Source organism: Nelusetta ayraudi, unplaced genomic scaffold, assembly GCF_046127955.1.
Source record: "Nelusetta ayraudi isolate G7.1 ecotype Tasmania unplaced genomic scaffold, CSIRO-AGI_Nayr_v1 ptg000084l, whole genome shotgun sequence".
NCBI classification, from domain to species: Eukaryota; Metazoa; Chordata; class Actinopteri; order Tetraodontiformes; family Monacanthidae; genus Nelusetta; species Nelusetta ayraudi.
The window spans coordinates 1,104,738-1,120,000 of NW_027466134.1; the positions used below are offsets into that span (position 1 = coordinate 1,104,738).

Sequence of the window (15,263 nt, forward strand, 5' to 3'; positions counted from 1 at the left end):
ACAGCCTCTAACCGCTTTTCGGGGATTAAATCCAACCGAGCATCAATGACATCATTTTTCATCTCCGAACAGTTAACACGGTAACTGCATGACACAGCCATCTGAAGAAAGAAGGGATTCTAAACGACTCTGGGGAATCATCCCAACATGAGCGAGATTGGGTGATTTTCGCCAAACAACCAGCGGATGATTCACCTCGAGTGACGCAACACGTCTCACCGGGGGGGGGGGGGGGGGGGATTCTTAGCCTTAAAACAATCAGATTATTATTTTCACATTTTTTCCAGGGCTCGTATTAAACTGATGGTTTCAGCGCTGGCACGCTGTCGCGTCGCCTCTGCTCTGTGCGTGACTGCGGAGATTGGCCAGCGGAGAAGGAGCGTGTGTTTTCAGTATGATCCTTGGCGTGAGAACAGTCTGAGAGCGGACATCACACCACACTGTGACAGCCGAGGGGCAGACAGTGGAGGCAACACACACCACCCCGGCCCTGCCCAGCCCCCCGATACCTGCCCTTTCCACGCGGACCTCCTCACACATTCACACACAGACTCGCCATATGCATGTGAATACGGACACGCACATAGACGCTGCCCTTTAAAACAACTCGCAATTTCCACAAAGCATTAACGAAACGACGGTTCCGCTGCGCTTTTAAGCCGTTTTCATGTTGTTCAAGCGAAGGAAAGTTGCACCACGATTTCTGTTATGAAAGACTAACTGTTAAATGTAAAGGTAGCCAATACCTGTGAAAACTGCAATATATACACAACCAAGCTCTGGAAGGCTTCCTTCTGCAGCTCGATGGTCTTCTTCACCCCTGGTGACCCACAAGTCTCCACCACTATGTTTTGTCCTAGTGATTGTCAATGGGTACCATTTTTACAGTCTTTGGTCTCACCCGACTGGGGATCGCACCCACAACCTACCAGTCTCAGGGCAGACACTCCCACTAGACCACTGAGTTGGTTCAACACGGTCCGTTCTGACTCAACTTCTACAAGTTTGGGACATCCTGCTCTCCAAGAAGTGTTGAGGGTTCGGGACAGCGGTGCTGAATGAAAAATAAGTGGGTACACTCTGTATACCCGCATATACCCTGCACTACCACCAGTTGAGGATCCTCCACTGCTCCCTCGTTTTCCAGATCTGTTTCCAAACCCACCACCTGATCCACTGGCCGGTTTATCAGATGACAGTTCCACACTTCTGTACGTCTGAGTCACAAGAACATACGGTTGCAGATGAGAGGACAGGCACAATGAAGTTGATGATCAACCTTGCCATGAGGTGATCTGGACCTGTCGTTCAATCAATGTTATGTTTCTTATGGCCAATCCTCGACTAGCATCATAGTCCAATAACAAAACACTGCTCAGATCGAGATTTTGATGAGAAAATCTATAGCGAGTACATTTAACATTGCCGCTTGAATCACCAGCAATTATTTAAAGCTTGAATGGGACCTGGGACACACCACTGTCAACATGCACATATAACACCCAAGTGTGAGAAATGCAAAAGCGGGCGCTCTCCCTATGCCACCTACTACCCCTTCTTCCCCAGCTCTATGAGAAGATTGTGGCACCTAGCTGACACATACTGTCTCCTGACTCACCGTCATGTGGAGCCTCACCTCCTGCCTGAGGATGAATGGACTCTCGTGTACAGTTAGCGCATGAGTTTGTAATGGAGAAAACAAACGTGCTGGATTGCAACCAGTCTTCCTTGCACTTAATAATTAATCTCAAGCCAATCTCAAAGTGTCTACAAATATTCTACTCTTTCTTCAGGCCAGAATCCTGACTTTCAGTCAATTATAACAGCAAAATTACCCCAATTACTACAAAAGGTACCGCTTTGTTCTCAAAAGGTGCACCAAAAACTATTCACTTTAAGTATACTTGAATGGAGTACATTATAAGCTGTGTCAACATCAGAGCAGAGTTGTTTTTCTTTCCTGAAATATATGGACCTCCTTGGGCAATGACGATGGCAGGGCAGATAGGAAACAAAGTATACATGATAAGCAGGAGACGAAAGATACAGAAGCCTATATATTCAAAACGGCTGTTCTGAACAATGACCAAACGATATCCATATCAATGTCTGTCTAGTTCCATTTCTTGACAGCTTGAGTGCTACGTGTGTCCCAACACCTGCCCACCCACTGGTAGCCGACAACGTTTGGCTACTACACTGAGACCAAATCAGGTAAAATGGACATTATTGCGACCAACGTTTGGCATTCCTGCTGGCCAAACCATAGAATGCAGCTCTTTGGTACTTTCACGTTGGCCACCTTTTCGAAACCGGAAGCGTCGTCCATCTTTATGTAGAGCCAGTGACTGAAACTTTGTGACGTACAAAGATGAAGGCATTCCAGTGTGTGGAGCGTAGATCACACCCCAACGCAAACAGCAAAGAGTCTGCTCTGTTGACGCGTTTCTTTGTCTACGCTGTTTGAACGAACTCTCATCACATCGTGAGTGACTAAAAGGTGAGTGATGCCAGTGAAAAAGGACGTTTATTTTTAGGTGCGTGTCAAAACGGATGCCGGCATCGTAGCAGCGTGCCACTGTGCGTCACAGGTCTGGATCACGGCAACTTAATCTTGACATGTCAACAAAAAGCCTCGCCCCTCTGAGTAAACTGAGGTGAGAAGGTAAAGAGTTGACGGTTTGTACGTGTCTGCGAGGCAGTTAGAAGGAGTCTGCGCTGAGCCTCTGCAGCCGGACAGCAGAGGCTCTCAATGCTGCTATTGGAAGAATCTTCCATCTAGTTTAGATTCCCCTTCCAGTGTTTAGTTAGTCTACAGAATTATAGAAAGAAAAAAAAAAAATTGCAACAAAAAAAAAACACCCTTTTCGTGCCGACCTTTTCGATCCAAATGTTCATTAAAGCAGGACATTTGTGTCATCTGTGTTACTGACCGTGTATCAAGTAAAGCTGTCTTTCGAACGCACGTCAAAATCAGTCACATATATCAATTATGATTTCAATATTGTCAACTGGACGACCTGAGGCTTCCAGTCATAAACATAAACACTGCTGATATAAACAACTGGGTTTGATTATTCAATGACGTCTCCGACGTGCACACCACTCTGTGGCGTACTTTGTGAGATTGAGTAACATCTAATGACGAAGTACAACTCAAAGCAGACAAAAGTTTACCTTTTTTTTTCCCCTACAGCCAAAAATCCTTTCGATTGAACTGACATCCGTTAAAAAGATCTGTTTAGAGGCTCGCTAACAAAACAACAACATTCGACCATTAAACCATGAGTGTGTGTGGGGTAACAGAGGGAAAGACTGATGGCGACTGTCTGCCGTAAGCAACCTCAGCAGTCAATGAAATTGATGTCGACAGTTTGTATCTCCCAGGGAGTTGGCTGCTAAGAGGTGAGAATAAAAAGGGAGGGCTGAGCGAGCAATCATGACATTACAAATGAATTATTAGTCTGTTGGTGGGGCCACTGTGAGGTAAATGGGGGGGGGGGGGAAAGCTCATTAGAGCTTTTAGAAACTGTTGCTGCAAGAGTGCCAACGCGCAATATAACTCCTGAAATGACAAAGAATATAGCAAAAATATATTAATTATAAAACTAATGATCAATGAAAAACAATGAATTAATTGTGCCTTCGGTGAGTATTCAGGGTTCAGCCCAATTAATTCCCTTCAAAACACACAGACCATGAAATATTATCAAAAAAGCTCTGAGAGGTAAAAGTCCTGTTTTTGTTGAAGAGCAAAATCCCTTCATTTTTTCTAGAATTTCTCACGAAATTCCTTGGAAAAACCTGAAGCTTGATAAAAGTTTCCATTCACTCCAAATCGTGTAAAATCTCAACGCAAACACGCCATTGCCCGTAAAAGGATGTGATACAGATGTTGCAAAAAAAAAAGGAGAGAAAAAAAAACCTTGACAGGAAAGAAAAATAAGAGAAGCATAATATTTGATCAGAAATTAACTTCTAACCTCAAACCCGAGGCGGAAAAAAAGGGTTTTTGTTTCCGTTTGTGCGGCGACCTCTTTGACCCGAGAACGACTTTTTCTCAACACCGCCGCGCCTGGCCCACTTCCTGTGTCTTCCATTGCTGGGTCTCACATACCAAACCAGACATTCACACACCCACGGTGACGGCTCAGTGTGACCCGGTCATCCTGCAAGGCTGAGAGGAGTTTCTGTTCGCAAGTGTGCCGCAGCTGTCTAGAAGAGTTTGGCCGATGGGGTTGGAAACGTCTGGTCTGTTCATGCCCTGTACACAAAGTTTCCTGGTGCATGTGAGAGAGGGGGGGGGTGTTTCGTGGGGGGCGGGGGGGTCCTGGCACGTGTTGACCAACTCTCATCAGAACGACTCGTCAATCTATTCTATACAGTAACTGTGCATTGGTGGAGTGAATCTCTTAATCTCCTCATCTGGCCGAAACCTCGAATAAATCAAATATCTTTGAAGTCCGGGCTGAATGCTAGCATGACAGACCAGATGGAGCATTAGCCTGAATTCAACTGAATGGATTGATTTTATATGACCGTGGTAAAGGGTGCACAAAAATCAATCGGAAAGCGGACATTCCAAAAAAGCAAAGCTATTATCCACACTATGCCCAGCGTCGTCTTCTTCTGTGGTTTTTGAAGGGCAGTTTATTTAAGCTGCTTTCATTAGACCTAAAAAGTGAAAACTGGTAGCATAATACAACAACTGAAGTCAGTCTGGATTGGACCTTGAAGAGACGGACGTCAGAGAATGAAAATCTCCAGCTGTGCTGCAAGCTCATTTAAGCGTGAAGGATGTTGAATAAAATTAGTCTCACAAAGCTTTACCTCAGTAATCTGAGGGGATAACACGGTGACTCGTCAAAGACGGTAAATCTTCATCACACTAATGTTTCATTCATGAGTTTCATGACTTTCCGATTACTTGGTCTTAAGTGTTTGTCGAGAACAAATCCCTTCGCTGAAATGCAACACACACACCCTTCAATGAGCCTCACTTTCATTTGTTTTGGTTCAATTTAACCCCGGTTTGTTTGTTTTGGGTGCATAAAATTCCGAATAAAGCAGAGCATTGAAATATTGGCTTCGCTGCTAACCTTAAATGGAATGCAAAGACCTCAGTTCTACATCTGCCGAGAATCCTCAATGACTTTCCAAGGTGTATTTCGAGGACAACAAAAAGCTGCTCAGGAACACGAGGATTTATTGCCTCCATTACCATGAGGCTGCAAACCTCATTTAGATACCTGCAGGAAGTTCATGCCTTTTTTTGTTGAGATATTCAAACAGTCCAAGCTGCAGCTTGTTGAGAATAATACATTTCGACTGCAGTTCTTTAGCTCAACTCTGACTAACTCAAGCTGACTGAGGGGCCACGCCAGTTATTTGATCAGCGGGGTGGGAGAGGCAGCGGCACTGCGCCGTTACAAACGCACGGCCCAGACAAGGAGTCAGACGGACAAACAGTGAGAGGAAGGGCAGGTTAAATGTGCTCGGACTTTTGTGACCGACGGTAGGGGAAAGGTGCGATGACCCCCGGCCCCACACGCTCCACTGCGGGTTTCCAGGTGTCTCGCCCTCCTCCCTCCGTTCGCAAACGGATGTCATGTCCCCCAGAAGGAAACCGGTCTGCTCCTGGAAGGGGAAGTCACATAAGAGGGAAGGAGCCACAGGGAATCGGCATCTGCTGGCCGTCTAGCCAAAACAGGGCTTATGGGATACCTTGATTAGTTTGGGGAGGCGGGCGGGGCAGAGGCTGCGGGAGGGGGGGGGCTCGCGAGGACATAAACCCAGAGGACTGAACCTAAATATTACGTCTATAAAAGCATGACCTAAATACTGTGCCGGTGAAGCACAGTTTTCCGTCCAGCCTTTCCTCAGACTTGAATTGATACCTTGGCCATTTTACACTTGCTCTGACAGATTTTAACACTTTTTTAAAGACTATTATTTTCCTGGCTCAGTGACTTTAACTCACAGCCACCGGGTAACGCAATGACGCTATACGATACGTTCTCCGGTACTTATAGCTGCAATTTTCGACAGTGGGTCACCGCGGCGTCTGAGCTATGTCAGTTATAAAAGGAAGCTGGATTTGTGTCATGTTCTGTTTAATTAAAACCCTTCGTGTGATGATCCCTTGTCTCAAATTTCAGCTAACAGATGGATCGGCAACATTTCATTTCTGAAATCTCGCCAACTTCCGAAAGACTTTTTCACTTGGTCTTCGGACAGCTTTAAATATCGGCTTCCTTTTAGATGTGATGAAACCCAAAAGCAACTGACACGAGCTGTCTTTAAATACTGATTAATTGACATACTAATTATAAATAAGAGCAGATGGAAAGAACGATGAAGACGCTTGACACTCAGTGACCGTCAGCTGCTGCTACAGACTTGCGTGGATCTTGCAGTAATGGCGGTTTTAGCGGTGCTGGGTGAGATTTTCAACGTAAAGAAGAACAAACTTGTTTCACTTTGGCTCCAAATGACTGAGGAAAGACTTTAAAAAATATTGCAGCAAAAGGACTGCCACTTATGCCTTGAGCTGTTGCTCTCTGGTTAAACTGTCAGTAAAAAGCCTGATGAGACCACACAGTTTTTACTGGTCGATGCTTGAAATAAATCCAAAGGATATAGGAGACTTTCCAATTTTTGATCCGTTTTCCAAGGATGATTGCTTTTTATTGGATGGCAAGTGACAAAATGCCAAAAAGAGAGGAGTTTCAGAGATGGATTTCTAATTTAATGTAGACTAAAAGAGGCTCAGCATGGAGACTAAGAACTGGCAGCAAGTGGTTGAGGTAAAATTACATGACGCAGGTTAGCAGGAATATTGATTCTAGTTAGGCAAAAACATGACAGACGTGTCAGTATGAGAGGTGGAGGCTCGGCGCATCAAAAATTATAATGCCAGTTGTGGTTTTGCAAACCACACACACACAAAAAAAATCATTGGCCTTCTGACATCACAGGTATAATTTGAATATGCTGCTGTATTCAAGGGCCTCTGCTCCACATCCGCTGAGGATTAAAACGGCACACCGAAGGTTGTGGTCATGCAGATAAGGCAGCAGAATGTATTTGCATAAGCAGTTGGCTTCAATCAATTCTGAGCGTAAATCTTTGCAAAGCTGAGTTTCTGTGGGTTCAAAGCGTAAAGTTAAGCGTTCTACGTAAAAAGAAAAAGAAAACAACAAAAAACAAAACATTTTTATAGAAGTCTGCTTTGGCTTTTCAAAGACCACGTATGAGATACAAAGGTTTGTTTAAAAATTCTTGGAAATAATTGAGCTGGCACTCTAACTGGCAGTTTACAATTCCCCTATTTTAACAAAACAGATGATCTGAACAGAATATGTTTTTGGCTAAAATGAGGGCTAAAGCATAAAGGTGTAAAATCCTAGATTGGCTATTATGCACACGATAAGAGCATGTTTAATTTTGATATAATATGTAATTCAGTTTCCAACATGCGGACAAGAAACGGTCAACTCACAATGAGTTAGCTCGGTGAACAACATCAGGTTGCTTAGCTGATGTTTAGTAACAGTAGTAACAGAAGCTGGAGCTCATAAAGTCCACTGAAGGAAGCCTTGCTCTTAAACTGACGCTCTTTCAGCCTCATGGACAAAATTACCACCAATGTTGTTCTAAAAACCACTTCAATTCCATTTTGACGAGGAGGGGAAAAAAAAATAATGAGGGTTTTCACAATGCACGGAGTAATTAGAAAGGCAGATGCCTCAGCCTGCAAAACACAGAATAATCACAAGTGTGAAACAACGAGTTGAATGTTGGCAAAAGCAGCTGCACTTTCCAGTCCCTTGTTTTTCATTTGAGCCCAACCTCACACCTTTCACGCTGCTTTACAGATCAACTGCACTTTCTTCTACTTGTTGCGAGCAACGCATACATGGCCGTGTGTTCTAGCCGACTTCTGTACCGTGTATCGCACAATGGTAGTTTTGTGCTGCGATAGCTGATGGCTTGGCGCCAGCGTCACCTCTGCTGCACTCTTTTGAAGTGACACCGGCCCAACAGTTTACAGAAAAGGAAGCAAAAGAAACGCTGAGTAGCCTGATAGGAGAGACTGAACAACCGCAAAGCAAAGCCACAGCTTTGAAAGCATCTGATAACAATACATTTAGATAACAATACCTTTGGAATTACCCATTAGTCCCCTGACGCAGCAAATATCAAAGGGCTCAAGTGTCAGATATCCTGCTTTGCTTCCATTCCTTCCAACGCTGCTTCTCCTGCACTCAGTCGTCCAGGTTGCAGGAACCTACCCCAGCAGTTTTTGGGTAAGGATACACCCTGAACAAGCTGCCAGTTTTATGCCAGGACAACACAGAAAGACAAACAGCCATTCACCAATTCGCCAAATGTGCATGTTTTTGGACTGGGGGAAGAAGCCGGACTGCCCAGGTAGAGAACCCAAGCAGACATTGGGAGAACATGCAAACTCCACACAGAAAGACCCCAGGATCGAGCCTTGATGTTCGATCCTTTGAGTTGAGGTTGAGGTGACAGAGCTACCCACTGTGCCACCAGGTTGTCCTGATAGAGTCCAAAAGGCAGTTGAAATATCTAAGTTTCATGGATAATTATTAATAGAAGTTAAGGATGCAACGCTAATCATTTGAACCCACGTTAAATCACACGTGTCTGAGAACCAACTTCTCACAGTGACAAGCAAAGTTGCCCCCAAGACTGAGTGAAAATTTCCTGAGGCACCTTGCCTGCGAATCTGCAAAAACATATTTTGGAGATAGAGTCAAGGCCAATCTTGTGGTAGGTAGCAAAATCTTTTGAGCAACTCCTTAATCTTACAAGGTTGACGGGGGGAGGGAACACCAGAATCTCTTTTGTAAGATTGAGGGGGATTTCTGAAATAACGCAATTCTTTTTTTTTTGTCCATCAGCATAGAGATGTGCAAAGCCGGAGAACCACGGAGGGAATAATTACAACATGACAATCAACCCTCACTGCTCACTCACAAGTGATAGAGGAGACGGCAATTATTCCAAGGCAGCTCGGCTGCAGCAACAGCGTGGGATAATTGTACGTGACCTTGCAAAAACGCAGGCAGAAGAGATATTCACGACCACGGGATCGATCGCATCATTAAGACTCTTACAGATTTATTCCTATGAGAGCGGGAAAAAGAGAGTGAGGTACGTGCAATACAGTGCTGCACAACATTTTCCAGATTTCTCCAGGTCAAAAGAGACGATTACAGCGCCATTTGTTCTTTGATGAATAATGAGGCGTCTCTTTACTGTATTTGTAGACCTGAAATTATTACAAGCAAGTCAAAAAATTGCTCCCAGATGTTTAATCCAGCAGTTGTGTTCCTCGCAAGCAGCTCGACTGGGGGCAGACGTGCTCCTGCGTTTCTGATAATGGCGGCTTATCTGAGCAGCTGCAGGCTTTACAAACAAGTCGGAGGTAAACATCTCAGACAGTCCACACTTTGAGAAGTTTTACTGTCTCCAAGTAAAAAAAAAAAAATCTAAAAGAAATCTGGTTGCAGCCCATCACATTCAGTTATGATGCCTCAATGAAATAAAAGCATTTACATTGACCAGTTGTGTTCATCCCCCCCCCACATTCAACTTGTGCAATTCATCTTGTTCAGTTCGTGCTGGACGTATTTCCTATGTTAGCTACAAAACTAAAATTTCTTTTCTGCCACCTTTGAAACGTCGATGGGGGGGGGGAAGTGTCATTTGAGTGACGCACGAGTCAATTGCTATATTAGCAACCCCCTCGGGAATGTTCTTCCTGCATGACTGTCTGCTTTCTCACAGGAGTGCAGTAAAACGTTGCACGATATTCCATACCGACAATAGATTCCACTGTCATTGACCACTTCCGCCATTCCGTCCAAGATTCCACGATTGTTGAAATCGTCGGCCCTACAAAGAATGTTCAGGCCGTCGTTATTTCCTTACAAGGCAACATACGCACACGCTGCCAATAATATGGGGAACCTCTTCAAAGTGCAGCCTAACAAGGCATCTTCAAAAGCTGCCATCTGAATTTCCAACAGGTCAGAGGACTAGAACACCAATTGGTTTAGTGATGTAAGAAACTACCCCGAGCTTGAAAACCTAAGCAAAGAAACTGTATATTAGAAATGGACACATCTTCTGATGTAAACGAAACCAAGTCGGGTGACAAACTTCTGCTATTAGAATGTCTCCACTGCCTGTTTTAGAAGCAAGACTTCTTCGAATCATCTGATGTACCCACTCGGTCTAGCAAACTCTTTTCTGCATTTACATTAGGGCCCTGCAAGTCCAGTTGTCTGCCTTCGCCCTGAGATCAAGCATCCCTGCAATACAATGGAGTCTGGGTCAGTCATTGTGCACATGTTGAGGGTTAACGGAAACGCAGCTCTTGGCACTGAAGACGAATTGATCCTCTATGATCCGATAACCCTTAAACTTATTTACTATCAAATTCTGGCTCCGAGCTCGGGTTCTTTTAAAACAGAGTGGCTATCGCACAGCGCATCCGGCAAGCCTGCCCTGACAATCACAATCAATACAGTCAGCTCTGCCAGATGGAAGTACTTCTGCATTAAAGGAAATGTTGTGCATTTTCTTCCCCAGACAAATATCCGCTCAGTGCAACTCAGGTGTTGCCAGTTTGCAATTTGTCAAAATGAACGGCTCCCAGAAGCTGCTGAGAAATCAAAATGCTGAATTCTCCAAAACATTTCTAAAGATCAAATGTGGACAAAAAAAAAAATGGACAGGCTTTGAGCCCAGTGTGCATGGTGTTTGCATACGTGCATACAAATGCAACTTGGCTTCATGTTCTGCATAAATGAAAAAGTCGGGCCTGGAGGGTAACGGCTACTGAGCTCTCCAATCAATATCCCCGCTGCCAGTGAGGCTGCGTGGGGACCATTAGCACCAGTGAGCCGAGTAAATTGACTGATGTGAAATGACAGGCTTTCACGGAAGCCGTCCTACCGTCGTTCCTCTCATTGTTATTCTCGCTTGCACACGGACATGCACGGCGACCCCGCACTGCAACTACCCTCCATCCGTTCAGCCGGTCCAGCTTGTGCTGTTTTGATGTGGCTGGCGGCGTGGTTTCAAAATGTGTTTGCTACAGTGTGCAACACACTAAAGCGGTGTGCGAAATCCCCCGCTGGATCCCGACTCCCTATAGAGGTAACAGACTACATCGTGCACTCATTAATCAAGCTAAAAACTTTTGGAACACCACTCTTGGCACCGTTAAAACGTCTCCGCAGTCGAACAAATTAAAACATCCTGTCGGCAGGTGGGAGAAAATAAAATAACATATTGATACATAAAGTAAATTAATTTACACATATGTATGTATATGCCTTTTTGTGCAAAGTACATACTATACTAAGTGTCTTCCCATATTAAAAAAAAAAAAAAAAACACTCACCTTTTCTAAGTTTGGGTCAGTGTGAGCACAATGCATGATGGGATACATTGCCAGGTTAGTGACCATCGGTTGTACGCTCGTTTTACCGATGCATTGTGGGATACATTGAGTGGACTGTATGGTGAAATATTGATGTTGACGCAGAATTCGGACATCACTGCAAGATGGCGTATCCCCTGTATAGTGAACTAAATGGCGAGTAGGGAGCGATTTCAAACACAGACTAAGTTTGAGGGGTTTTAGCCTTAACAATGGGGCGTCGCCACATGCCCAATCATTGCATCTGGCAAAATTGTGACGTGTCAATGAGCCTCATGTCAGGGATTGGTTTAATGTGCATGACATCAAACAAAACAAAAAAAAGTTACATTTTCAAACCATTTTACACAGGAATTAAATGAATGGACGTATGGAGAGAGAGAGAGAGAGAGAGAGAGAGAGAGAGAGAGAGAGAGAGAGAGAGAGAGAGAGAATAAATATCAGTTTATATTCTTGAAACAATTTCCCTCAGAGTGTCACATAGATTTTATCCATTAACCACATGAACCTGCAGACTGAGTCTAATAGCATGCTGCTGGGTTGAGCACAACGGGCAATCATATAGCGGGGGAGGTGTGTGGGGGTAACCCGGGGTACTCCCTTAATCTCCACTCACATCAAACTTTTTTTTTTTTTTTTTTTTTTTAATGTGTCGTTTTCTGCTGTGTGTGTGTGTAACATTCACGCCGAGGGCTTCCCTACCTCCTTCCTGCGGCTCTCAGCCCCGGGTCGGGTGATGAGCGCCGTGTCACCGCACACCACGGCCGCGTCCTCCACGAACACGCAGTCCGGGAGCGACTCGTCCGCGGGCAGCTCCACCACCTCCAGCCCCAGCCGCCTCTTCAGCACGTCCACGTACGCATGGTGCTCCTTCTGCGCCGCGCCGGCGTCCACCTCCGCCTGGTTGATCCGGAGCGCGTCCCCGGCCAGGGACTGAGGGACTCCACGGACGACGGCGTGCGTGTAGTGACCGAAACCTGCCATGAGACCAGCCATGTTTTTTTTTGGTGTGTGTGTGTGTGTGTGTGAGTGTGTAGCTGCTGTCCCTGCACTTGGCACGCACGAAACGAGGGGTGGTGGCGGGGAAACAGCGGCAGAGCAAAAAAACAGCCCGAGAGATAACCGAGCGATTGAATGAGAGAGACTGATATCAGTTTAACCCGCTAGTGCCCGGCGAGCTCGTTTCCTCCCTCGTCAGTTACTTTGTTGTTTTTCTTTGTATGATTGATTTACAGTCGCCAGCTAGCCAACCAGGCAGCCACGTTGCGGTCTACAGTCGAACGACGGCTTTCTCGGTTACGCGCACCGACCATCACGTGGAGCGAGTGCGAGTGTATGAGCCGTCGGCGAAGGCGCGCCCACCCCCAAACAACAAGTGACAGCACAGCCAGCGAGCACCTGACGGTCTCTGCAAATTAACTTGTTGCCTGTCGACTCATTTACCTGGCTGTGAGGGATTATGAACAACAGATCGTAGCAGTATGAATGGTAGAGGTGGGAAGTAACTAAGTACAAATACTTGGTTACTGTCCTAAAGTAGATTTTTCAGGCGTTTTCACTTTACTTTTTAATTTAACTCCCCACATTTGTACACAAATACATGTAATAATACACTTGTTACCATAGCTTGAAGTGGACTGGATCATAAACTGGATCATATTTTAGAGGGAGATTATTTTAGAGTAACGCAGCTTATCAACAAATGACTTGCTTCATTTATTGCAAAAAAAAAAAGTTTTTTGATTTATTACTGAAGTACAGCTCAGAACCTGGACTTTCTTATTTTCCCTCGAGCAAAGGAGTTGAATCAGTACTTTTAGCTTTTTTCTTCTTTTTTTTTTTACACAAGTATCCATACTTTTACTTGTACAGAGTGTAAATACTATTGCCACCTCTGGTTATGGCTGCATTTAGGTTGCTCATCAGTGTGTTAAATAAACTTTTTTCAGTAAAATTCTACAGAAGCTCTTGTTTGCATAATGTTGAAAAACCAGTGGAATGGTGCCTCACTATTCTGGGAAAGGCTACACTCCACCCCACCCCCCTCCCAAAAAAGGGTTAAGAAATGCATTGGCCCACATAACTGCAGATCCCCGCTGGTTGTGCATTATGAAACTTGTAGGGCAAAGAGGGGAGAATGGAATTGTGGGGCTCTTTTCCCTATGGTGCCATCTAAGGAAGCCTCCAGGCCTGGTGAAGCTGTCTGAATGGATGGAATGTTTCTTTAGACGTCCCAGATGCACATTCTTCCACTGCAGGACTTCAGTTTGTCTTTTCTTGTTCCAAATTCACTCAATTATACCCGACTGCTCTAAACATTCCAAGACGTTCTGCGAGCCCCACATTCTTTTTTCCACTCCAGCCAGGATCAGTAACCACCGCCGCCGCCACCCTCCCCCTGACTCCAACACCTGCCCCCAAGCCAGTCTACCTTTTTCCCCCCGCCATCATTCCTCATCATAAATGGACACGGCCCAAAGAAACACCCTCGCTTTCTCTTCTCTCTCCACACTCTGGGATTTGTGTTACTTTAGATGAAGGGAAACCCTCACTTTTCAGGCACACCTGGCTGGTACATTGTGCAGCGATTAAGAAAAAAAAGAAAGAAAAGAAAGAGCGAAAGCAGACGCAGTTCTCCAGCTGCGGACGGAGCGACACCAAAAGCAGCAGCTCATATTTGTCTGGTATGTTCGGACTCCATGATGAGATCCATTAGACATCTAAATGTCAAAAGCATGTTTGATTGCACAGGTGCGCAGCACATCTATAGCTCTATCCAGACTGAAACCTACGCTGATAGAATGAAAACAGAAAATAGCAAAGAAATAATGAAGTCATAAGACCTGGTTCATGATCCTGACAAATGTGCGGTGCAGTGCAGACGATACAGGGACGGCACAACCAAACACAAAGTTCCAAAAAGTTGCAGTTTCTATGATGAGCTACTCAAACTGACTGTTTCACTTGTAAGCTGTCATGAGTTGGAAACTCTTTGTCAGCGTTGCCAGGTGCAACGCTAAACTAAAGCATCATGCTAAAAAATACATACCCAAAATCAAAAAGCCTGAGGTCAACACCACCTCATATACTCCACTGCGCAAGTTCATAAAGCACTTTAAAGGTCAAGGACGCCATATCTGGAAATCCCATATCCATCTTCTTAAACAGGATATGAACAGGATACAACTTTAATTTGCAGCTTGCAAAGCCCATTCATGCTCAGGTTTAGGAACAGTTGGCCTGCAATTGTGTATATAAAGAATCCACAACATCAAACAACAAAAAATACAAGACTATGTGTACACGTATGATAGAGTAGCACAATGAGCATGCAAAGAAAGAGTATGATTAAAATGAGACTGGAATCCTTGAAAGCCTTTTAATGTAATTAGGTCACTGAAACCTGGACTTCATGCTCCTTAAGTTTTCAAGGTTGCGTGTTACACCCATTTCAAATCCTTATTCTCAGCAGCTTTATGTGAATCATCTAAAAAAAAAAAAAAACTATAGATCTAAAAAAAAAACAAAAACATATTTAGCCCTCTGTTACAGCCTTCTTGAAAAACTCTTCCCACTAAAAGTGATGCTTTGCTGTACCTTTCACATGCTTGGAAGGGGGTGAAAAACAAAAGGTGGAACAAACAGCCGGCCAGATGTTTCATCAGAAAGCTCGGAGTGGAACTCTGCCCTCTGTGGCATCATAAAGGGCTTGTTTCCAGAATGTAGAGTTTAGGCACACCATTAATGAAAAGTTAAGCACCAAAAAGACGGCTGGACTTTT

At 44.6% G+C, this 15,263-nt stretch overlaps 1 protein-coding gene across 1 annotated transcript in view; it reads right to left on the reverse strand.

Annotated features, from left to right (window-relative positions):
- ddah1 (dimethylarginine dimethylaminohydrolase 1) overlaps positions 1-12,499 on the reverse strand; it is a 62,627-nt gene extending 50,128 nt beyond the window's left edge. Inside the window, exon 1 of the mRNA XM_076045380.1 lies at positions 12,185-12,499. Coding sequence (XP_075901495.1) covers positions 12,185-12,478 — 294 coding nt within the window. The 5' untranslated portion in view covers positions 12,479-12,499. The remainder of the gene's footprint in view (positions 1-12,184) is intronic.
- Between the last annotated feature and the right edge of the window lie 2,764 nt (positions 12,500-15,263).